A 23,551-nucleotide genomic window follows, 5' to 3' on the forward strand; every position below is an offset into this window, starting at 1 on the left:
ATAGCTAAAACAGCACACAGAGAAATGAAACAACATTCCTCAAGGACCCTGGTGCTACATAAAAGACAGAGCTACATAAAACATCACAGAACTGGAGCTAAAAAGTATAAAGAAAATTGACCTATTGACATAATATGCATGTGAGCAACCTCGTGCAAACAATGCAAGACAGAAGACAGTGCAGGACTAGAGACAGTGCAAACAGACAATACAATAAACTACAAGACAGATACACATTTAGGTTGTGCTGACCAGTATACAGTCTGTTTGATGTGCAAAACAGTTGTAGCAGAAAAAATTCAGTATGAAGCAGCATTTAAGAAAATAGAAAAGTCTGATGTACAAAAATTGCAGACAGTTGAGTGTGTGTGTGTGTCAGTCCAGTCCCTGAGTGTTAAGGAGTCTGATGGCTACAGGGAAGAAACTGTTACATGGTCTGGTTGTGAGGCCAAAATTCTTCAATAACTTTTTCCAGACGGCAGGAGAGTGATGAGTGTGTGTGTGAGAGATGTGTGTGGTCATCCACAATGCTGTTGGCTTTGCGGATGCATCGTGTGCAGTAAATGTCCTTGACGGAGGAAAGAGAGACTCTGATGTTCTGATGTAGTGAGCTGTCCTCACTATCCGCTGCAGGGTCTCTGCTACATTACTGAACACAGCGAAGACACACCTATGTTCATAGGAGTAAGTGTGCGAAAAAATTAAAAAATTTAATGTTAAGGTGGTTGCGCAGTGTTCAAATGCTAGTTAAACGAAACTGATTCACCAGTTCAGAGTGTCAGTAAGGGTGTGTTAACCCTTTAAGCAGAATCCTGATGTGTTCTTCACCTCACTGCAGTTTTTTAGGTAGGGGAGATCCCTCAATCTGGGTCCAAAAACGTCTTGGCAGCTTATCTTGCTATGTTCACAGTGAGAATGTGATTCAACTCGGAATTGACCCACTGCAGGAAGCAAATCAAATGCTGCATGAGCGGATCCGAGTCGAAGAACAGAGCTTTAGTTTTATTTTTGCTGTCAAATAAGCAAAAAAGGAAATATATGCTTAGAGAGAATGTTTTAAACTACTTATTTCTTTAGATATTGATTCATTTATCAAAAGCCATTTTCTAAAAAGTGCAATGAGAAAACAAACCAAAACAAATAGCAAACGAATCAAAAAAATCAATTTGACTCTGATTCCCCCTGTACAAATTGAGCAATAGTTGTTTAAGCCCCATTAGATCCAGAAGCTTGTGATCAGTGAGGTGTAAACCCATCAGGATGTCAGGAGCTCAGAGAGACTAGGGGATACTGAGTAACTGATCAACACACGCTCACTCTGTAGAGCGTGGAACATCTCCATTAGCACTCTGAGGTAAACGTGGTACCTCAGGGTTCCTGCTCTGTCTGCTCTGGGTGTGGCTCCATCGGTCAGGACCGAGTCTCTCAGCCCTGATGCTTAAATTCCTGGTTATCACGATAACCATGCTGTGGATTCTGTAGTGTTCTGTAGAAAGAAAATCTGACTCTAAAGCCGCTTTCACGCATGTTAGCAAGAAACTGAGGAAGCTGAAACATCATAAAGTATGAAAATGTGTTCTGTTTATGATCGTTGTGTGTGTGTGTGTGTGTGTGTGTGTGTAGTGATCTCTTGTCTTCAGATTACGTGGAGAGACATTTCGACGAAGACAGAATACCATTTCATAATCAGGTATGAAGAAGCTGTGTGTGTGTGAGTGGGAGAGGGAGTGTATTACCTATAATGCAATTGGAGGAAAGTTATTTAGAATGTAGCGCTACAGTTCATGTGTGTTTTCCTTGGACAGCATATAGCTTAGTGTGCGCTAACTGCTAACTAGCTCTTTTACACACACACACACACACGAACATGCACGAACACACACACAGATAGCCAGAAATATTCTTGCATGTACTCTGAAGCCGTTGCTGTTTTTGCTTCTCTCGTGTTTGTCTCGTCTCGTCTCACTTTATTATGTAATATGTAATAATTCAGTGACGGACATCTCATGTAACCATGGTAACACACTCTCCCTCATTAATATTCATCATGATGAGTTTAACACACAGATACAGTGGGATGTGGTAGGTCAAACACCAGATGGACACCCACACACGCACACACACACACTCACACACTTTAACTCCTACACACTGCTGCTGTTTAGTGAAAATGTGGAAATAAGATGGACAATGAAAGACATCAACAGAGAGAAAGAGAGAAAAGAGAGAGAGGCAGACGAGGGGTAGAGAGTGAGTGAAAATGACAGAGAGAAAGAGAGACAAATTAAGAGACAGAGACAGTCAGGTGGAAGAGACAGAAAGACAGATTGTATGAAGAGAGAGAGACAGGAAGGAGGAGACGGACCGACAGAGAAAATGAGAGAGAGAGAGAGAGAGAGAGCAGTGAGTTCAGATTATGGAATGCAGTAAAGAATTTAATAATCTATCACATTTCTCTCTCTTGCTCTCTTTCTCTGTCTGACACACACACACACACTGTTTCAAACAGGAACATGCGCAGAAGCTACTAAAATCCCTCATGCCGGTGTAGCAAAGCACTCTGGGAAAACCGCTCTCTCTTTCCACCTTGCACATACAAACAGCCAATCAGAGTGCTGTTGCCATGACGACTGGCAACAGGCAGTTTCCCCTCCATTGACGCTTATACACTATAGAAAGACATATAGAGAGTGCAGACAGATATACAGATGCATACAGAGACCTGGGGAGGGTGAAAAGGAGGAGAAAGTGCAGAGAGAAATGTGATGCTGCATGTTCTCACACATGCATACAGTTTTGTGTGTGTGTGTGAGAGAGAGAGTTTGTATGTGTGGGCGTCCACTTTAAGGCCATTCAACACCCCCATCTGTGTGTGTTTGTGTGTTCATCTCCATCTGGTGTTTGACCTACCACGTCCCACTGTAGTTGTGTATTATGTGTATTAAACTCACCGTAATGAATATTAATGAGGGAGAGAACATAGTCGGTTGTCATGGTTACCCGAGCAACAGGGGCAGTTTTACAGTTTTATCTTTTAGCATTTCATTATTTTGAAAAAAGTGTTTTGCTGTTTCAAAAATAGAGGCTTCCACAAACAGAAGGATGTAATTTTGGATTAATCGACCATCGTGCAATGGCTTTGCTCGCTGTCTCATGCACACTGCGGTTGGGTGAACTCCACGGATGAGCACTCTACTCTGACAAACCTGTGATTGGCGGTTACAAAGGCATGGTCGAATCACTTTGAGTAGTGGCAAACTTCTTCCTGTAGTTTAAACAGCACCTCCTGCAGTAGTGGACAAACGCACAAACGTATGCAAGCTTGTGCAATACTCCCAGATATCATCCCTGCATGAAGGATGTATGGAATTTTTGGGAATCTGTTCATCATATTTATATTGTATCCAGAAGAGAGAGTAACTCAGTTATGAAATCCACCACAATGTGGGATTATAGATGTCCTGGCAGAGAGTCGAGAGTCGAGTTTCCATGCAGATAGAGAGACACTTGTGTCTTTGCTTGAGAACAAGAGGAAAGAAAATGGTGCACATCCCAGGTCATTCTGTTGGTCGGTCTGGTTCTCCCCTGGTTGACCCGATAAAAAAGGGGAGTAGGTTTTGTCAGTGAGGGCTTGTTAGCAGGGCAGCTCTCAGAGATTCTAAAAGGCCTGACTCATCCTCTTTTTCTTTCAAGAGTTGAAAATAGGTACTGAACCCCTTTAACCAGTAATGCAACCCTTTAGTAGCCAAATGAATGCCAGTTGTCTTTTCATGAAGAAAAGAGCAATTGTATGCATATTTGTGGGTTCTCTCTAATTTGGGAGATCCAGGTGTTTAAGAATGGGGCCACAGAGAGGATTCAAAAAGCTTCCTCAGCTTGTTCTACTTTAAACCACAAGGATATTCCCTTTGGAGTAAAGGAGCAGCTATGCTCTTTAATAAAACAATAGAAATTTTGTGAACCCCTAGAAAACATTGCACCTTAACAATTATTAGGTGAGATTATTGTCTTGACCCTTGGGATAATGTGGGGTCAGAGCAGTGTCTTTAGCAGCTTCAACTCCAATAGTTTGTTGTATTTAACTAGAATCTCCACTTAGGACTGTTTGGACCAAATGTACAGATTTTTAGTCTAATAATGCAGGACTTTAAGCAGTCAGACCAAGAAACAATGCCAGGGTCATCCAAATGATCATGGGGGTTCTGTTTTAAGGGAGAAATGACATGATAGCATGCAGGTGATCATTCCTGATCCCCCTACACCTTCTTCAAGGTCCTGAATCTGCACAGTCTATGATATTTGTGTGGTGGGGATGCTTAGTATTTTAAAGAGGCAGATGTTAAGATATACAGATGCTCCTGAATTGATGAGGAATGAATGTCAAGAATTCTCTTGGCAGTTCATGCCAACAGATATTGTACAAATGTCAATTCTGCTATGGGTTTTGGAGTCCTGGCATTCTCTGAGAAGGTGACCAGGATGCTCACAGTATTCTTCAAGTTCTCTCGGGTGTTGCTGCTGGAGATCCTCTAATGGGTGCCACACTAATGGTAACGTAATGGGTATTACCCTTTTGAAGTCTGACTTCCCAGCAACAACTCCTGAAGTTCATCCAGGCAGATAGCGAGATCACTAAAGGAGTGGAGGATAGATGATTCATCACCGCAAGCTGAATTGGTATTTTATGTCTGAATAAAGAACCTTTTTAAAAGCTACTTGCTGCTAGTGGCAAGAGTGTTAAAGGTCTTGAGCCAGGTATTACTTTTGCCACTGGATCTTGCCTCGTGAGGTTGGTTTTGAAATGTTTAGAAAGACTTTCTTCCACACCTCTTTCAGATGCTGTTTGCCCATTGTAGTACCGTCACAGTTAAAGTGATGTTAAGCATGAGATGCAATAGAAATCAGATTTCGAAGCTGTTACAAATGATAAAGAGAACATTGCAGGAAAAATCTTTTGCAAGTAATGTCATTTTTGATGTCATCATTGAGTAACTTACCAGTCCAAAGTAAGCCACATGGTTGGGTCTACTTCCTTGTGGGTAAAGATGGAGACTTGCCTGTTGATTCCATTGTGTCTGATGCCCGAGTTTCTCTAGAGAGAAATTAGAGACTAGAGAGCTGTTTCTGTGCTCTTCCCTGATCCTCCATGGCCCTGGTGAGTGATTTGGAACCTACCTCCATGTAGTTACTAAGATTTGTGTTATGTTTGCCAGGACCAATGGAGCAGTAAAAAAAACAAAGGTTAAGCAATGTGAGAACAAGGTGAGATTTTAAAATGCTGGTGAGGGGTTCATGAGTGTAGGAGCATGGTTACTGACTGGGAATTCTGGGAGTTCTGGCTGATTGTGGTATCCCAGTTGGAATTAATGTTTTTTAAAATCAAATGTAGATTTTTTTTTGCTTTTGAATACATGCAGCCAGATAAAGAGGAAGCGTGTTGAACTGGCAGGTAATGTTTGACTATTCTCATCTGTGTCTTACCAACAGCCTACTTGTATGCATGTGTATATATATAGGGTGAGGGTGTAGAAGACTTTTGCTCCTTCTCTCTATCTGTCTCTCACCGGTTGACTGGCGGTAGTAAAACACGGGTGAGAATCATCCTGCTTTACCTGCTGGTTCATTCCACCTCCTCTCCTCTCTGATGCTTGACCATGCCCCTGCTATCACAAGGGTCTATACAGATGTTTTTTTTATTTTAGCCCATAGCCTACAGCTGAAGCATTACACATGCTATTGGATAGTTCACATTTTTTATTTGCTTATCGATCAGCCAGTACAGATATAGGAGACACTTTCTGTCTTCAGTAACCTTGCTTATTTAGTCCCACTTTCAAAAAAAGATCTAAACTGATGAATCTTCTGACGAATATCACTGGCTCCTGTGTAATCTATAGATAAAAATAATGGGGTGTGTGTGTGTTACAGGGAGGAGAGCACTGTTATTATCACGGCACAGTAAGAGGAGCAAAAGGTTCCTGGGTTGCTCTCGCCACCTGCCATGGCCTCTGGTGAGCAAAAATATTTCAACACACAGGTGATGCTGGTGACCTCTATTTTTTTTTTTTTTTTTTTTTTTTCCAGGTTTTATTCTTTTATTTTCACTCAAACCTGCACCAGGACTCCATTAATGTATCAATGGATGTGTAAATATTAGGGTTTTGGTAGGACTATTGGCAGAAATCACACCCACACTGAGAGATACTGTTTCTGTAGAAGTTTTGCAGCATCTAGTTATGGTGTATGAGCGGACGTTTACTTCACTTTTCCTAAAAAAAAAAAAAATTAGCTGGTCAGATTCCTTACTGCAGTGGTTCTTGAGCTGCACACTGACACACTTGTTAATTTTTTTATTTTTTGGCTCAGAGCGCTACCTTCCCTCTCGTCTTATAATGACAATGTGATACTGATAGTATATGAGAATTTAAGGAAAAGTCAATTAGGATTTTGTTATAATTTTAGTTTTTTCTTCTAAGTTGTGTGTTTTTTAAATGGTAGCTAGCAGTGATAGCAGAAACTGTGATTCTTTTAGACTGCAAAAATTGGAAACCGTAGCACCATTTCTCATGAGTATGCTAATGTTAGAGTTTTCTACACTTTCACTTCTAGGGTTTGTTGCCAGAAAAGCTCTATTTTTATCTCCTCTCCAGGCATGGTTCCAGTAGTGTCTAGTGAACTCCAGGCTGTTATGTTTGTGCTTAGAAGAAATAAAAGACTTTCTTCTGGGCAGGAGTTTTTTGACCTGGAGTTGGCATCTGATTGTAGATTTGGAGATTGGATGATCTAAACATGCTGCTTTATTTTCCCCCAAACCTGATCCTTGGAGAAACTTTTGCCTCTCTGACCTCCTGCTTGCTGTGTGTGGGGATAAAACACTCTCGCATCCACTTCCACAGCTCTGTTTGGTTTAATTTTACTATTTACAAAAAATGTTCAGGCATGTAGGTGTTTCTTACAAAGACTGCACACTTTAATCTTAGTTCATTTGTGTGTTCTCTAAACTCCTCCTTGTTTATGGGTGACTAAAAGATGAATATGAAGAATTTTCTGTCTTGTCTCATGTCATATTTACACTCCACTGAAACAGGAAGTCATGGATGCGATCCCAAACACTTGGGTATAATGAAATACGAATAGCAACAAGGTCATCCTTCCATAAGAATTTCTAGGGGTGCCAGTAATTGTGACACCTGGTTTTATTATAGAAATATATTTTTGAGGAGGGTTTTTTACTTCCTCTTTTTTATGAACGTACTCCACTGAAAGGTGCGAGTGGTTTAATTTTTTCATTGTGTGATGAAGCTACTTAACAACAAAGGCATTTTCGCAACCTGTGTGTGTGTGTGTACACAGGGGAATGTTCTCAGATGGCAACTTTTCTTATGGGATTGAACCCGTACCACACGTCGATGAGCAGGTCAGTGTGTGTGTGTGTGTGTGTGTGTGTGTGTGTGTGTGTGTGTGTGTGTGTGTGTGTGTGTGATCATCTGTCTGTCTACAGAAACGATCATCTGTCTGAAATGTTAATCCCTCCATCACTGTGACCTCTGTCTCTCTCTGTCCACCTATGATGGATTCAGAGCGTTACTCAATCTGTCTCTATCATTGCGGTGTGGAAATAAAAATGAAATCAGCTGATACACAATCCCATGGTGCCAAGAGTGAACGAGGGATCGAGAGAGGGAGGGAGGGAGAGAGAGACAGAGATGGAGAGAGAGAGACTATTAGATTATCAGCACTGCAGAGTCGTCATGTCTGTACTTGAGAAGAGAGAGCTGAGCATTTCTGTACACTGTAATACACACCCTGCTCCATCAGTGCGCTACGACCAGCAAATCGATACCACTTCCTCTAGACTTCTCTCTTTCTTTCTCTTTCTTTCTCTCTCTCCCTCTCTCAAACCTTCATTTCTCCTCCTCCTTTCCTTTTTACCCATCACCCTTTTTTCTCTGTGCACTTACTGGTCCATTTTCATAAAGTATTTAACATCACATTATTGCTCTCTCTCTCTGTCTCTCTGTCTCTCTCTCTCTCTCTCTCTCTCTCTCTCTCTCTCTCTTTTACCCATCATCCCCCTTTCCTCCTTTTCTGCAGCACTAAATGGTCCGTTTTCATGAAGTATTTAAAATCACTGTCATGTTGCTCCTCTCTCTCTCTCTCTCTCTCTCTCTCTCTCTCTGTAAGTGGATGAATGATGAATAATATATCACATGTGGAGCAGCACTTTAAAACTGCTCATCTGTTCTGAAGAGAACTTTACCTTACACCTGACCTCCTATACCTCCATCCAGTTAGACATGGGAAGATGGATGGGTGGTTGGATGATTGATGGAAATGTAGATTGATGTGACTGATGAATAGAGAGTGGGGTGTAATATAAACTGAATGGTTGGATGGATAGTTAGATGGATGGATAAAAGGATAGTCTGATTGTCTGTATACACTTTATGGGCAAAATTATGTGCACCCCTGACCATCATACCCATATGTCTTCCTCAAACTGGTGCCACAAAGACTGAAACATATTTGTATAGCATGTATAGAATTGACAAGCATGACAATACCCCTGTGCATAAAGCAGTTCCATGAAGACATGGTGTGGAGGTTTAGGTTGGAGTGGAAGAATTCGAGTGTCCTGCACAGAACCCTGACACTGACTCATCCTCACTAAACATCTTTAGGATGAACTGGATCTTGAGCCTTCTCGACATCCCAACATCATTGTCTGATCTCATGAATGTTCTTATAACTGAATGAACACAAATTCCCACAGCCAAGCTCCAACATCTAGTGGGAAGCCTTAGAGGAATAAATTCAGGACAAGATTCTTACATATGGGTGTGCTGGGCAGGGGTGCGCATACTTTTGGCTATATACTGTAATTTGTTTAAATTGATTTAGGTGTGTGTGTGGTTCAGTGTCTATAACCAGGTATTGTGTTAGTGGTACTTCCATCAGCAGAGGTGGGTAGTAACAAATTACATTTACTTCGTTACATTTACTTGAGTAAATTTTTGGGTAATTGTACTTTTAGAGTATTTTTAAAGATGTGTACTTTTACTCTTACTCAAGTACATTTTTAGTGAAAAATTTTTACTTTTACTTCGCTACATTTGGCGGCGTTCCTCCGTTACTGTCAAATGTTAATAATTAATGAGATTTTAAAATAATTAGTTTATATGGCTTGTTCGCAAGTCTTGCGAGACGTTGGAGAGGCTGCTTCGCGAGAGGCTGTTACGGATCTCCCGCTTATGTTTAGCGCGTTTAGAGGATGATGATGAAGCTGAAGCAGAGGAAGACGTGTGCGAGTTAACGGGGGCAGATCACCCATGGCCTCAAGTTCAGTCCATTCTCACTCCAAGATGTCAAAAATAATAGTTTCATAATGCGATGCATGCTGTGTTCACCAAAACCATCTGACATCTCAGCGTGCAAGAATTCCAGCTCCAACCTGAAAAAACACGGAGCAGTAAGTGTCACAGTTATGTCTATTTGAACCCTATTAATGATCATTTGGTAATCATGGGCAGATTGACCTTATTTTAATACCAGATTCTCACACTGTCCGAATGTTTTTCTTCAAATGTCCTCTCGTGCAAGCAATATCTTGTGAACCCTACAAACAACACAGGTTCATGAACAAACGTTCATTCTAAACATCTGGACAATTTCACACCCATTTTCCACAAAACTACATCAACAGCACACTGTGACGTCATGCATTTATACACAAATACAGACACCAACAAAGTGTAGAACACATACACAATAAAAACGGGATTGTATTTGATTTTATTCCTACCTAAAGGATGCATGTACTTATAAAATGCATATATTATTATTTCATCAGAGGATTCACCAAACAAGCTTAAGGTTTATGCAGAACTAATCAAGTCAAGAAAACGAGGATCAGTCCACAGTAAAATTCTGTAAAACTGATTGTTCAAGAAAGAACATATGACAAAATAAACATTCACATACTGAAGGGCAAACACACAAACAAGTTCATACACAAACATAATAACAAACACATACTCTGCACACACACACACACACCTTCTCTTTTGTTCTCTGTTAGCTTGTTTAAATGCAGATGCTGACAAGTTTGTGTGTGAATGTGAAAATAATGACAGAGTTAACTGTTAGAAAAACACCTGGGTGTGTTTGAGATTTTATTGCAAATGACAGGTCAAGTAATGTTAATGTGGCCATCACTGGACTGAGATAGGCTACTTTACTTCAACCTGTGTTTTATATAACAAAGAGGATGGGAGAGGTGTATGAAAGCTCTCCATGTAGTTTGAAATTCTGGGTTTTTGCTTCATATCAGTCAGATCAGAAGTAACTAGCTACTCGAGTAGTTTTTTCATTGGATACTTTTTTACTCTTACTCAAGTAACTATTACGATTGTTACTTTTACTTGAGTACATATTTCTATAACTACTTGTACTTTTACTTGAGTACAGATTTTGGATACTCTACCCACCTCTGTCCATCAGTGTGCATGCATGTATGTATAGGTGTGTGTGAGGAGTTGGTTGTGTATATGAACGTGTTAGTGTGTGTGTGTGTATCAGTAATGTTAAGTCATTTCAAGTGTGTGTGTGCATTTACAGGGACAAAATGCTCACGTTGTGTACAGACTGCCTGACCTTCAGCTCAATGCACCACACTGCCCCGGTAAAATACACACACACACACACATGCAGACACACAAGCACATACACACACGCACAACACACACATTAGAATTCATGTTGAGTATTGTGAAGTGGAACAGCAGGATAATGTCATTAAACACACACAGACACACACACATTCTCTTACAGTCTCTCTCTCACTCTGTTTCTGTGTCTCTGTCTTTCTGCCCCCCCCCCCTCTTTCTCTCTTTCTCTCTCTCTCTGTATCACTGTGCAGTAATCTGTTCCTTTATTGATCGCCTGAAAGTGATGACTGTGTGGTTTTTTTTTTTCTTCCTCTCTCCATCTATCCATCTGACCATCTTCTCAATCGCAGAATGCAATACTACCAATGACTCGGATTCAGCCATGGATGATGTCACAGCTGATTCTGCTGAGAGCGATGGACCCACTTTCACACATGGTCTGAGACGGGTCAAACGGCAGGTGTGTGTGTGTGAGGAAACTGTGTGTGTGTTTAAGGATAAAACTGTTTAAACTGCAGAGGTTTGAACTTGAGGTGATGATGTAGTCGTCAGGGTGTGAAGTTTAGAAGTTTACATAAGGATTCCAAACTGTCCATCTTTACTCATCAATCAGCAAAATACTGCAGAATAAACTTGGAGATTAATTTCTCTGTATCTCTCTCTCTCTCTCTCTCTCTCTCTCTCTCTCTCTCTCTCTCAGTATATCACTGTTTCTTTTTCTGTCTAATATTTCAGTCTGTCTCGCTCACTCTCTTCTTTCTGTCTCACTGTCTAACTATCTCTATCTGTGACGGAAATGTCACTGCACTTTGTGTGGCTCATCTTTCATTCATTCCCCTCCTAACCTTCTATAGTCTCTTTTTAGTAAAACAAGATGCTACTACCACCATGCTTCACTGTAGGCCATGAAATGAGCACTGCCTGATATCTTCTAGATATAACGCTTGGGATTCAGGCAAATATAATCACCTTGGTCTAATCAGACCATAGAGTCTTGTTTCTCCTGACCTGAGAGTATTGTAGATGCCTTTTGGCCAAAGCTCCAGCTCTAGGAGGAATATTTACATCCTTCATCCTTTTAAAAGAAATCAATCTGTTTAAGTCTTTAATGTGTCAAACTGAGGAGAGTGATGACTTCTTGAATCCAATATTTCCACATAGTGGATCTGGCGAATTTACACAAGTCATGCTTGGTTAATGTTTTTCAGCTCGGAAATGATCCCCACCCACAACTGAAACAGAACTGTTTGGCTCCACCTCTTCCTTTTTTGTAGATAAATGCACTCATGAGATATGTAGAATATGAGCAGAGAGGAGTCAAGTTGTTTGGCTGGAAGTAAAAGGTCGGGATTAGTAAGACTATCCACAAGGACGGGAGAGACTGGATCAGTGATCTTTCAGAACTTCTGTCCTTCCGCTCAGTAAAAATAGAAATATACAAATCACAGAGGAGTAAAGTCAAGCTAATGTTAATGTGTTGCGCCTTCTAAAGGTGTGTTACTGATCATCAGAAACACAGATTGGCTAATTAATAATTAAAGCTGTTAATTTGTTTGTCATGAAATGTAGTTATATTTAAGAATGATTAAGTATTACTTTTTTATTGATAAGCATATTATACAATCAAATGACTCAAGAGGTCAAGCCTGTTCCACTGTATCACAATCAATTCCAAAATGCTGACAAATCGTGATGCAACTTTTCTCAATCAGACATACATTTTGGCTGCTAGCTTCATGAAGGTCATAAGGAAGCTTATATCTTGTGTGTGTGTGTGCTGTTTCAGATCCGGAGGCCACCGCGTACTGTTCAGACCGAGACGAAATATATAGAGCTGCTAGTGGTGAATGACTATGACCTGGTGAGAGAGAGAGAGAATATGTGTGTGTGTGTGTGTTTAAACAGCAGTATGCTGACACATTCTCTTTCCACAGTTTGTGCAGATGCGCAGGTCGACTGCGCAAACACGCAATTTTGCGAAAGCCATCGTCAACATGGCCGACGCAGTGAGTATAAACACCAGCTACTGACTCAGTTAACATGCTGCTGTGTTACTGATCATACTTATTTTAGCCAATCAAAACACTACTGCTGTCAGCCAGTCTAAACACTGTACTGTTCTCAGCTAATCAGGACACACTGTGCTGCTCTCAGCCAATCAGAACACATTATACTGCACTCAGTTATTCAGAACAGAATGTACTGCTCTCAGCTAATCAGAACACACTTTACTACTTTCAGCCAGTCAGAAGACTGTACTGCTCTCAGCTAATCAGAGCACACTGTACTACTCTCAGCCAATCAGAACAGACTGTACTGCTTTCAGACATTCAGAATACACTGTACTGCTTTCAGCTATTCAGAACACAATGTACTGTTTTCAGACATTCAGGCTATATACTGTTATGAAAGTGATGGCATTTTTTTTTTTAGATTTATAAAGAACAACTTAACACAAGGCTGGTGCTTGTCGCCATGGAGACGTGGTCATCCCAGAACATGGTTTCCGTAGGCGATGACCCTCTGATGACCCTGCGTGACTTTATGAAATACAGGAGGGAGAACATCAAAGAGAAGAGTGACGCAGCACACCTGTTCTCGTGTGTTTTACACACACACACACACACACACACACACACACACACACTGATCAGGCATAACATTATGGCCTAATATTGTGTTGGTCCCCCTTTTGCTGCCAAAACAGCCCTGACATGTCATGCACTGTGTATTCTGACACCTTTCTATCCCTTTCTATCTGAACCAGGAAATAATCAGTGTCAATAAACTTAAATAAACTTCACCTGTCAGTGCTCATAATGTTATGGCTGTTATGGGGTGTGTGTGTGTGTGTGTGTATATGTGTGTATGTAATTTAATCAAACTTAAAATATATATATATATAATGTTATGGCTGTCATGGTGTGTGTGTATATATATACACATATATATATATATATATATACACACACACACACACACCATGACAGCCATAACATTATATATATATATATATTTTAAGTTTGATTAAATTAAATTAAATGTAGAAGTGTCACATTGTAATGCACCTTCAATCGTTATGCTTAGAGAAAAAATATAATGCATATGTTGCATGATAAAGAATTTATCAATATAATAATTTAATGTGATTCAGTTAAATTAATCAACACTTTCTGACCAATCAGATTAGAGAAATTTCACATTTGTGTCTGTGCCTATAGAGGGCGCACATTTCAAAGCAGTCGAAGTGGTACAGCGTACATCGGGGGCATCTGTTCTCCTACACGTGGAGGCGGAGTCAATGAGGTATGACCAACAGCACTAACTCCCTCTGATTTCTTTGTAATACCATACACTCCTGTTCTGTACATATGCAATGTACTGCATACACGTAAGCAGTGAAGAAAATCTGGAGAAACTCCTGTGGGTCCACCAGGGGTCAGTGTCGGATCTACAAGTTATCATGACCCTGTGACTGTTTTAAGTTATTGGTGCAAACTCTAGACTCAGAATGCAATGCACTGATATGACAATAAGTTAAAATAAAGCAGTGCTTCAGCTCAGGCTGGATAGAGATATCAGAGGAAAAGATGAAGCTTTGGAAAATGATCGACTTGAGCTCAGAGAGCAGTACATGCATGAAAGAATTTTAAAGTAAAATAAAAGTCAGCTTGAAATTACATTATAAAATAAATCTTGGATGTTTATCACGTTAATTATATAGAACGTCTGGATGGGAACATTCAAATGCATCCATAATCAAACCAGGTTAATGAAATGTATCACAGCTGTTTATATACTATACTGTGTGCAGTATGGAAACGTGGGACCCATGGCCATCACGCTGTGTCAGAGCTTGGGACAGAATCTGGGCATGATGTGGAATAAAGACCGTGCCACTGCAGGTGAGACACACACTCAGTCACCTGTAAAACACACTCCTCACTCACCTGTAAAACACACTCCTCAGTCACCTGTAAAACACACTCCTCAGTCACCTGTAAAACACACTCCTCAGTCACCTGTAAAACACACTCCTCAGTCACCTGTAAAACACACTCCTCACTCACCTGTAAAACACACTCCTCAGTCACCTGTAAAACACACTCCTCACTCACCGGTAAAACACACTCCTCACTCACCTGTAAAACACACTCCTCACTCACCGGTAAAACACACTCCTCACTCACCGGTAAAACACACTCCTCACTCACCGGTAAAACACACTCCTCACTCACCGGTAAAACACACTCCTCACTCACCGGTAAAACACACTCCTCACTCACCGGTAAAACACACTCCTCACTCACCGGTAAAACACACTCCTCACTCACCGGTAAAACACACTCCTCACTCACCGGTAAAACACACTAAACACACTCGCCTTTTAAAATCACTGAAAAGTGATTGTTCACTAAAAGCATATTTACAGTAAGTACTAATAAATGATTCTTTATTTGTCTGATATTTTTTTCTTTTTTTTTCCATGAGCTACAGACAATATTTTTAGGTTGGGTTCAGTTACAGAGCTGCCAATATTTACACATTTTGTGTAGGAGCTCCACATTTTAACTTCCAAGCATGCTGCTATCACTCAAATGTACACCAAAACAGTTCTCAAATAAAAACAGCAGATGAGTCACTCAACAATCTGGAACGATGATCAGGTTTTTGTACAAGCCATTGCAAAAGAACTATACAATATACATTTTAGGTTTTTTGGTTCCACTCTTCAGGCAAATACTTGTTATTCCTTCTCAGGATCGGCAGTCTGCAGATGTCAGACTTTTATCTGAGTTCGGTGGAAACATCATCTAGAAGTAAGGTGACTTATTTACTCATGTTTCTTTGTGTATGTGTGTGTAACAGGAGACTGCAGGTGTCCAGACCCTTGGCTTGGCTGTATAATGGAGGACACAGGGTAAGTCAGGAGTCCTTTCAGCGACTGTGTTCGTTATTCTGTGTGTGTGTTTGTGTGTGTATATATGCTTCGGAAAATGCATGTGTTCTCTGTATGTGTCAGGTACTACCTGCCCAGGAAGTTCTCCCGCTGCAGTGTGGAGGAGTATGTACGCTTCTTGCAGGATGGAGGAGGCAGCTGTCTGTTCAACAAACCCACTAAGGCCAGTTCGCATACATCAGATCATATCAAACATCACACCGGGCACACTGAACATACAGTATCTCACAAAAGTGAGCACACCCCTCACATTTTTGTAAATATTTTATTATATCTTTTCATGTGGCAACACTGAAGAAATGACACTCTGCTACAATGTAAAGTAGTGAGTGTACAGCCTGTATAACAGTGTCAATTTGCTGTCCCCTCAAAATAACTCAACACACAGCCATTAATGTCTAAACTGCTGGCAACAAAAGTGAGTACACCCCTAAGTGGAAATGTCCAAATTAGCCATTTACCCTCCCCAGGGTCATGTGTAACATGTCGTTAGTGTTACAAGGTCTCAGGTGTGAATGGAGAGCAGGTGTGTTAAATTTGGTGTTATCGCTCTCACACTCTCTCATACTGGTCACTGGAAGTTCAACATGGCACCTCATGGCTAAGAACTCTCTGAGGATCTGAAAAAAAGAATTGTTGCTCTACATAAAGATGGCCTAGGCTATAAGAAGATTGCCAAGACCCTGAAACTGAGCTGCAGCATGGTGGGCAAGACCATACAGCAGTTTTACAGGACAGGTTCCACTCAGAACAGGCCTCGCCATGGTCCACCAGAAGAAGTTAAGTGCACGTGCTCAGCGTCATATCTGGAGGTTGTCTTTGGGAAATAGACGTATGAGTGCTGCCAGCATTGCTGTAGAGGTTGAAGGGGGTGGGGGTTCAGCCTGTCGGTGCTCAGACCATACACTGCATACTACATCAAATTGGTCTGCATGGCTGTCGTCCCAGAAGGAAGCCTCTACTAAAGATGATGCACAAGAAAACCCGCATACAGTTTGCTGAAGACAAACAGACTAAGGACATGGATTACTGGAATCATGTCCTGTGGTCCGATGAGACCAAGATAAACTTATTTGGTTCAGATGGTGTCAAGCGTGTGTGGCGGCAACCAGGTGAGGAGTACAAAGACAAGTGTGTCTTGCCTACAGTCAAGCATGGTGGTGGGAGTGTCATGGTCTGGGCCTGCATGAGTGCTGCCGGCACTGGGGAGCTACAGTTCATTGAGGGAACCATGAATGCCAACATGTACTGTGACATACTGAAGCAGAGCATGATCCCCTCCCTTCGGAGACTGGGCCGCAGGGCAGTATTCCAACATGATAACAACCCCCAACACACCTCCAAGACGACCACTGCCTTGCTACAGAAGCTGAGGGTAAAGGTGATGGACTGGCCAGGACTTCAGACCTAAACCCTTTTGAGCATCTGTAGGGCATTCTCAAACAGAAGGTGGGGGAGCGCAAGGTCTCTAACCTCCACCAGCTCTGTGATGTCATCATGGAGGAGTGGAAGAGGACTCCAGTGGCAACCTGTGAAGCTCTGGTGAACTCCATGCCCAAGAGGGTTAAGGCAGTGCTGGAAAATAATGGTGGGCACACAAAATATTGACATGTTGGGCCCAATTTGGACATTTCCACTTAGGGGTGTACTCACTTTTGTTGCCAACAGTTTAGACATTAATGGCTGTGTGTTGAGTTATTTTGAGGGGACAGCAAATTTACACTGTTATACAGGCTGTACACTCACTACTTTACACTGTAGCAGAGTGTCATTTCTTCAGTGTTCTGGAAAAGATGTAACAAAATATTTACAAAAATGTGAGGGGTGTACTCACTTTTGTGAGATACTGTATGTGTTTTTCTATAAATGTGTTTTCTCTATATAGTACACATTTTATAGGATGTATTTATTTTATATTATTATACACTATGAAGAAGTACAGATGTGGAAGGACTAAGAATAGCTCTGGAAAATCCAGCCTTACAGGCATCACTAACCTAATTTGATCATAACATAGTTTTCTGGGGTTTTTTTGTCTAATTAAAAAAAGCCATATTACTATTAACAAATATGTTCCTAAATTTACTCCCACACTGGAGTATGTATCACATGTCCTGCTTTTCCCCCAAATGTAGTACTTCAGCCTGATGTTTCCTGATGTTTGCTTCTTTGGTTTCTGACTAAAGGCTAATGTATGCAACATGTAATAGAAGTTTATTGAATTCTTCTTCTTCTTCTTCTTCTTCTTCTGGCTTTTCCCTTCAGGGGTCTCCACAGTGAATCATCTCTCTCCACCTATCCCTATCTTCTGCATCCTCAACACTTGCACCCACTAGCTTCATATCCTCATTTATTACATCCATATACCTCCTCTTTGGCCTTCCTCTTTTCCTCCTGCCTGACAGCTCCATGTCCAACACTCTCCTACCGATATACTCACTCTCCCTCCTCTGAACATGTCCAAACCATCTTAATCTGGCCTCCATAACTTTGTCCCCCAAATGTCCAACATGAACTGTCCCTCTGATGTACTCGTTCCTAATCCTGTCCAACCGTGTCACTCCCAAAGAGAACCTCAACGTCTTCAGCTCTGCTACCTCCAGCTCTGACTCCTGTCTCTTCCTCAGTTGATCATAACTATCATGCTGAAATGTATATTTTAGGCATAAATACAATGTAGTTGAAGGTTCTAAACAGGCCTTTTTCTCTGCTGTGCAGTTACTGGATCCTCCTGAATGTGGGAACGGATATGTGGAGCAAGGAGAAGAGTGTGACTGCGGCTCCCAAGTGGTGAGTCGGTAAAATAAAGATGAGAAACTGACTGGGCATGAGGAGGGTCACCGTTTAACTTTTCCTGCAAGAAAATAAATCACAGCTGCTCTTTCTTTCAGCTTATAAGAGCAACAATGTGATGAATACTGACAGTGTACAAGATTTAATAAGAAAATTATTTTTTTCATTTTTTTTTTGTTTTATATAGTAAAAGGACAAATATTTTAATGTGTGTGTGTAATCAACTAGCTTTGCTGAGTTGATGATGAGACAGAAAGCTTACCCTGTTCTGATGTAGTGTGTGTGTGTGAGACAGGAGTGTTCTCGAGCAGGAGGAGCATGCTGTAAGAAGTGTACTCTTACCCATGATGCAATGTGCAGTAATGGACTGTGCTGTAACAGGTGTAGGGTAAGGACACACACACACACACACACACACACACTGCCTATTGGTTACATTCAGAGGTGGGTAGTAATGAATTACATTTACTTCATTACATTTACTTGAGTAAATTTTTTGGGTAATTGTACTTTTAGAGTATTTTTAAATATGTGTAATTTTACTCAAGTACATTTTTAGTGAATAATTTTTACTTTTACTTCACTACATTTGGCGGCATTCCTCCATTACTGTCAAATATTAGTAATTAATATAAGATTTTATTATAATTAGTTTATATGGCTTGTTCGCAAGTCTTGCGAGATGTTGGAGAGGCTGCTTCGCGAGAGGCTGTTATGGATCTCCCGCTTACGTTTAGCGCGTTTAGAGGAAGATGATGAAGCTGAAGCAGAGGAAGACGTGTGCGAGTTAACGGAGGCAGATCACCCATGGCCTCAAGTTCAGTCTATGTTTTCACTCCAAGATGTCAAAAATAATAGTTTCATAATGCGATGCATGCTGTGTTCACCAAAACCATCTGACATCTCAGCGTACAAGAATTCCAGCTCCAACCTGAAAAAACACGGAGCAGTAAGTGTCACAGTTATGTCTATTTGAACCCTATTAATGATCATTTGGTAACTATGGGCAGATTGACCTTATTTTAATACCAGATTCTCACACTGTCCGAATGTTTTTCTTCAAATGTCCTCTCGTGCAAGCAATATCTTGTGAACCCTACAAACAACACAGGTTCATGAACAAACGTTCATTCTAAACATCTGGACAATTTCACACCCATTTTCCACAAAACTACATCAACAGCACACTGTGACGTCATGCATTTATACACAAATACAGACACCAACAAAGTGTAGAACACATACACAATAAAAACGGGATTGTATTTGATTTTATTCCTACCTAAAGGATGCATGTACTTATAAAATGCATATATTATTATTTCATCAGAGGATTCACCAAACAAGCTTAAGGTTTATGCAGAACTAATCAAGTCAAGAAAACGAGGATCAGTCCACAGTAAAATTCTGTAAAACTGATTGTTCAAGAAAGAACATATGACAAAATAAACATTCACATACTGAAGGGCAAACACACACAAACAAGTTCATACACAAACATAACAAACACACACTCTGCGCACACACACACACACCTTCTCTTTTGTTCTCTGTTAGCTTGTTTAAATGCAGATGCTGACAAATTTGTGTGTGAATGTGAAAATAATGACAGAGTTAACTGTTAGAAAAACACCTGGGTGTGTTTGAGATTTTATTGCAAATGACAGGTCAAGTAATGTTAATGTGGCCATCACTGGACTGAGATGTGGCCATCACTGGACTGAGATAGGCTACTTTACTTCAACCTGTGTTTTCTAAAAGCAGAATAAAGAGACTTTCAAGGAGAGGTGTGTGAAAGCGTCCCAAGTAGTTTGAAATTCTGGTTTTTCGCTCAGTCAGATCAGAAGTAACTAGTAACTAGCTACTCGAGTAGTTTTTTCCATTGGATACTTTTTTACTCTTACTCAAGTAACTATTAAGATTGTTACTTTTACTTGAGTACATATTTCTATAAGTACTTGTACTTTTACTTGAGTACAGATTTTGGATACTCTACCCACCTCTGGTTATATTCGATAATACATAAATACTAATCTATCTGTACTCTTGTGTGTGGTTCAGTATGAGCAGAGAGGTGTGGTTTGTCGAGACGCAGTCAATGATTGTGATATTCCAGAAACATGTCCTGGTGATTCCAGTCAGGTAAAGTTTCAGCACTTTTTTTTTAAATCCTGAATTTTAAGTAGTTTTTTAATGCTTTTTCTCCAGCAGGTTTTTAGAACTTTATTATATTCCAGTTTGTTGTGTAAATATACCACTGATGTTCTGCTTTTGATGTTTGTCCTCAGTGTCCTCCTAACGTACATAAACTGGATGGCTACATGTGTGACACAGGACAGGTAAATGTACTCACCTGCTCCTCTACACTCTGCTGTGTACTCTCCGCACTTCCCTACTGACACATCTCCCGCAATCCCCCTCCCTCAGGGTCGCTGTTACGGCGGTCGATGTAAGACCAGGGACGGGCAGTGTCAGGCGTTGTGGGGTCACAGTGAGTACAGAGTTAACATCAAGCGTGTACTATTGTGATTCTGACCAATCACAGTTCAAAATACAACAGATCTCTGGTAAAATAGGAAGAGCAGTGATATCTGAACTCTGTTTCACAGAGAAATCTCTTCCTGTATGTGATTAGCACCCCCTAGTGCCCTGCACATTAACACTACACTTCTCTGTGCTGTTACTATGAATAATGACACTGTGGATGACTATTGTCCATTTCTATACATAATGTTCCCTGTGTGTGTGTGTTTGTGTGTGTGTTAGACTCAGCAGACCGGGTGTGTTATGAGAGGCTGAACACTGAGGGGACGGAGAAAGGAAACTGTGGACGAGACTCCAATGGACAGGGATGGATTCAATGCAGCAAACCGTGAGCATCCTCTCTATTCACACACACACGCGCACAGACACACAAACACTCTCTCAACTTTTGGTAAAGTTGTGGTTTTAGCATATTTTTGTAATCGTCTCTCTCTACCTGTCCCTCTCTGTTTTTGTACATGTCTTTCTGTCTCACTTTCCTTATCTCTCTCCATGGTTTTCTGTCTCTCCCTGTTTCTTTCTTGCTCTCTCCCCAGTGATGTACTGTGTGGGTTTCTGTTGTGCTCTAATATGACGATGAAGCCTCGTTATGGTGATTTGGATGGAGAAGTCATCAGTCTCACCATTTACCATCAGAACAAGTACCTGGACTGCCAGTAAGTGTGTGTGTACGTGTGCATGTGTATATACAGAAACAGTAGAAGAGACCTGAAGGGACATGCCCAGTAAGGACATAAGATCTCCTGGCTAGTTACCCTTACACTCTGTGTGTGTGTGTGTGTGTGTGTGTGTGTGTGTAGTGGAGGACATGCTGTCCTGGAGGATGGCTCAGATCTAGGTTATGTAGAGGACGGAACTCCATGTGGTCCTAACATGATGTGTTTGGAGCGGCGCTGTGTACCGGTGATGACCTTTAACCTGTCAGTGTGTCCCGGATCCTCCACTGCACACATCTGCTCAGACCATGGGGTGAGTCTTTCTCTCTCTCTCTCCCTCTCTCCCTCTCTCTATGGTGTATACCCCGATTAGGCATAACATTATGAGTAGGTGGGTGCGATATATCAGGCAGCAAGTGAACATTTTGTCCTCAAAGTTGATGTGTTAGAAGCAGGAAAAATAGACAAGTGTAAGGATTTGAGTGAGTTTGACCCATCAAGGGCCAAATTGTGATGGCTAGACGACTGGATCAGAGCATCTCCAAAACTGCAGCTCTTGTGGGGTGTTCCCGGACTGCAGTGGTCAGTATCTATCAAAAATGGTCCAAGGAAGGAACAGTGGTGAACTGGTGACAGGGTCATGGGCGGCCAAAGCTCATTGATGCATGTGGGGAGTGAAGGCTGGCCCATGTGATCTGATCCAACAGACGAGCTACTGTTGCTCAGATTGCTGAAGAAGTTAATGCTAGTTCTGATAGAAAGGTGATAGAATACACAGTACATTGCAGTTTGTTGTGTATGGGGCTTCATAGCTGCAGACCAGTCAGGGTGCCCATGCTGACCCCTGTACACCGCCGAAAGCGCCAACAATAGGCACGTGAGCATCATAACTGGACCACGGAGCAATGGAAGAATGTGGCCTGGTCTGTCATGCTTTGGGCAATGTTTGGCTGGGAATCCTTGGGTCCTGCCATCCATGTGGATATTACTTTGACACGTACCACCTACCTAAGCATTGTTGCAGACCATGTACACCCTTTCATGGAAACTGTATTCCCTGATGGCTGTGGCCTCTTTCAACAATGAAATGGTTTCATGAGCACAACAACTAGTTTGAGGTGTTGCCTCCAAATTCCCCAGATCAACCATCTGTGGGATACAATACAATCAACCATCTGTGGGATGTGCTGGACAAATAAGTCTGATCCATGGAGACCCCACCTCGCAACTTACAGGACTTAAAGGATCTGCCGCTAACGTCTTGGTGCCAGATAACACAGCACACCTTCAGAGATCTAGTGGAGTCCATGCCTCGATGGATCAGGGCTGTTTTGTCAGCAAAAGGGGGACCAACACAATATTAGACAGGTAGTCATAATGTTATGGCTGATCGGTGTATATTGCTTTGTTTGACACCATGTTCTTAATGATCCTGTTCAGAATATCGTTGTATGCATTGTAAGCATTAGAAATGTGCGTTGATGACTTCTGGCTTTAATGCTAATGTTTGGCTCGTATTCGTCTCTCAGACCTGCAGTAACGAGGTGAAGTGTATCTGTGACGTAGATTACACGGGGAAGGACTGCAGTGTGTATGACCCGCTTTCTGATCCACCGCTTCCAGAAGGACCTGAGAAATACAAAGGTATTCTCTATTACTACCACACATACACACACACACACACACACACACACACACACACACACACACACACACACACACACACACATACACACACACATTCAAAGTCACTTCACTTCTTGTGTGTGTGTGTGTGTGTGTGTGTGTGTCTGCAGGTCCAAGTGGCACAAACATAATCATCGGTTCTCTAGCAGGAGCCATACTACTGGCAGCTATAGTGCTGGGAGGAACAGGCTGGGGCTTCAAGTAAGATCTCTCATTATATAACTACAACTTCCTGCATTCCATAT

At 41.4% G+C, this 23,551-nt stretch overlaps 1 protein-coding gene across 2 annotated transcripts in view; it reads left to right on the forward strand.

Annotated features, from left to right (window-relative positions):
- adam11 (ADAM metallopeptidase domain 11) overlaps positions 1-23,551 on the forward strand; it is a 37,231-nt gene that overhangs the window by 4,840 nt on the left and 8,840 nt on the right. The window contains exons 4-25 of one of the 2 annotated variants that reach the window (XM_058407158.1): positions 1,624-1,690; positions 5,929-6,011; positions 7,354-7,417; positions 10,618-10,681; positions 11,018-11,127; positions 12,454-12,528; positions 12,602-12,673; positions 13,101-13,267; positions 13,889-13,973; positions 14,482-14,572; positions 15,537-15,588; positions 15,691-15,790; positions 18,346-18,417; positions 18,698-18,808; positions 20,482-20,562; positions 20,709-20,759; positions 20,848-20,911; positions 21,187-21,292; positions 21,501-21,620; positions 21,765-21,933; positions 23,150-23,264; positions 23,417-23,507. In XM_058407158.1, coding sequence (XP_058263141.1) covers positions 1,624-1,690; positions 5,929-6,011; positions 7,354-7,417; positions 10,618-10,681; positions 11,018-11,127; positions 12,454-12,528; positions 12,602-12,673; positions 13,101-13,267; positions 13,889-13,973; positions 14,482-14,572; positions 15,537-15,588; positions 15,691-15,790; positions 18,346-18,417; positions 18,698-18,808; positions 20,482-20,562; positions 20,709-20,759; positions 20,848-20,911; positions 21,187-21,292; positions 21,501-21,620; positions 21,765-21,933; positions 23,150-23,264; positions 23,417-23,507 — 2,010 coding nt within the window. The remainder of the gene's footprint in view (positions 1-1,623; positions 1,691-5,928; positions 6,012-7,353; positions 7,418-10,617; positions 10,682-11,017; positions 11,128-12,453; positions 12,529-12,601; positions 12,674-13,100; positions 13,268-13,888; positions 13,974-14,481; positions 14,573-15,536; positions 15,589-15,690; positions 15,791-18,345; positions 18,418-18,697; positions 18,809-20,481; positions 20,563-20,708; positions 20,760-20,847; positions 20,912-21,186; positions 21,293-21,500; positions 21,621-21,764; positions 21,934-23,149; positions 23,265-23,416; positions 23,508-23,551) is intronic. The other variant, XM_058407159.1, reaches the window with a different exon arrangement.

The sequence above is a fragment of the Hemibagrus wyckioides genome, linkage group LG13 (genome assembly GCF_019097595.1).
Source record: "Hemibagrus wyckioides isolate EC202008001 linkage group LG13, SWU_Hwy_1.0, whole genome shotgun sequence".
Lineage (NCBI taxonomy): Eukaryota > Metazoa > Chordata > Actinopteri > Siluriformes > Bagridae > Hemibagrus > Hemibagrus wyckioides.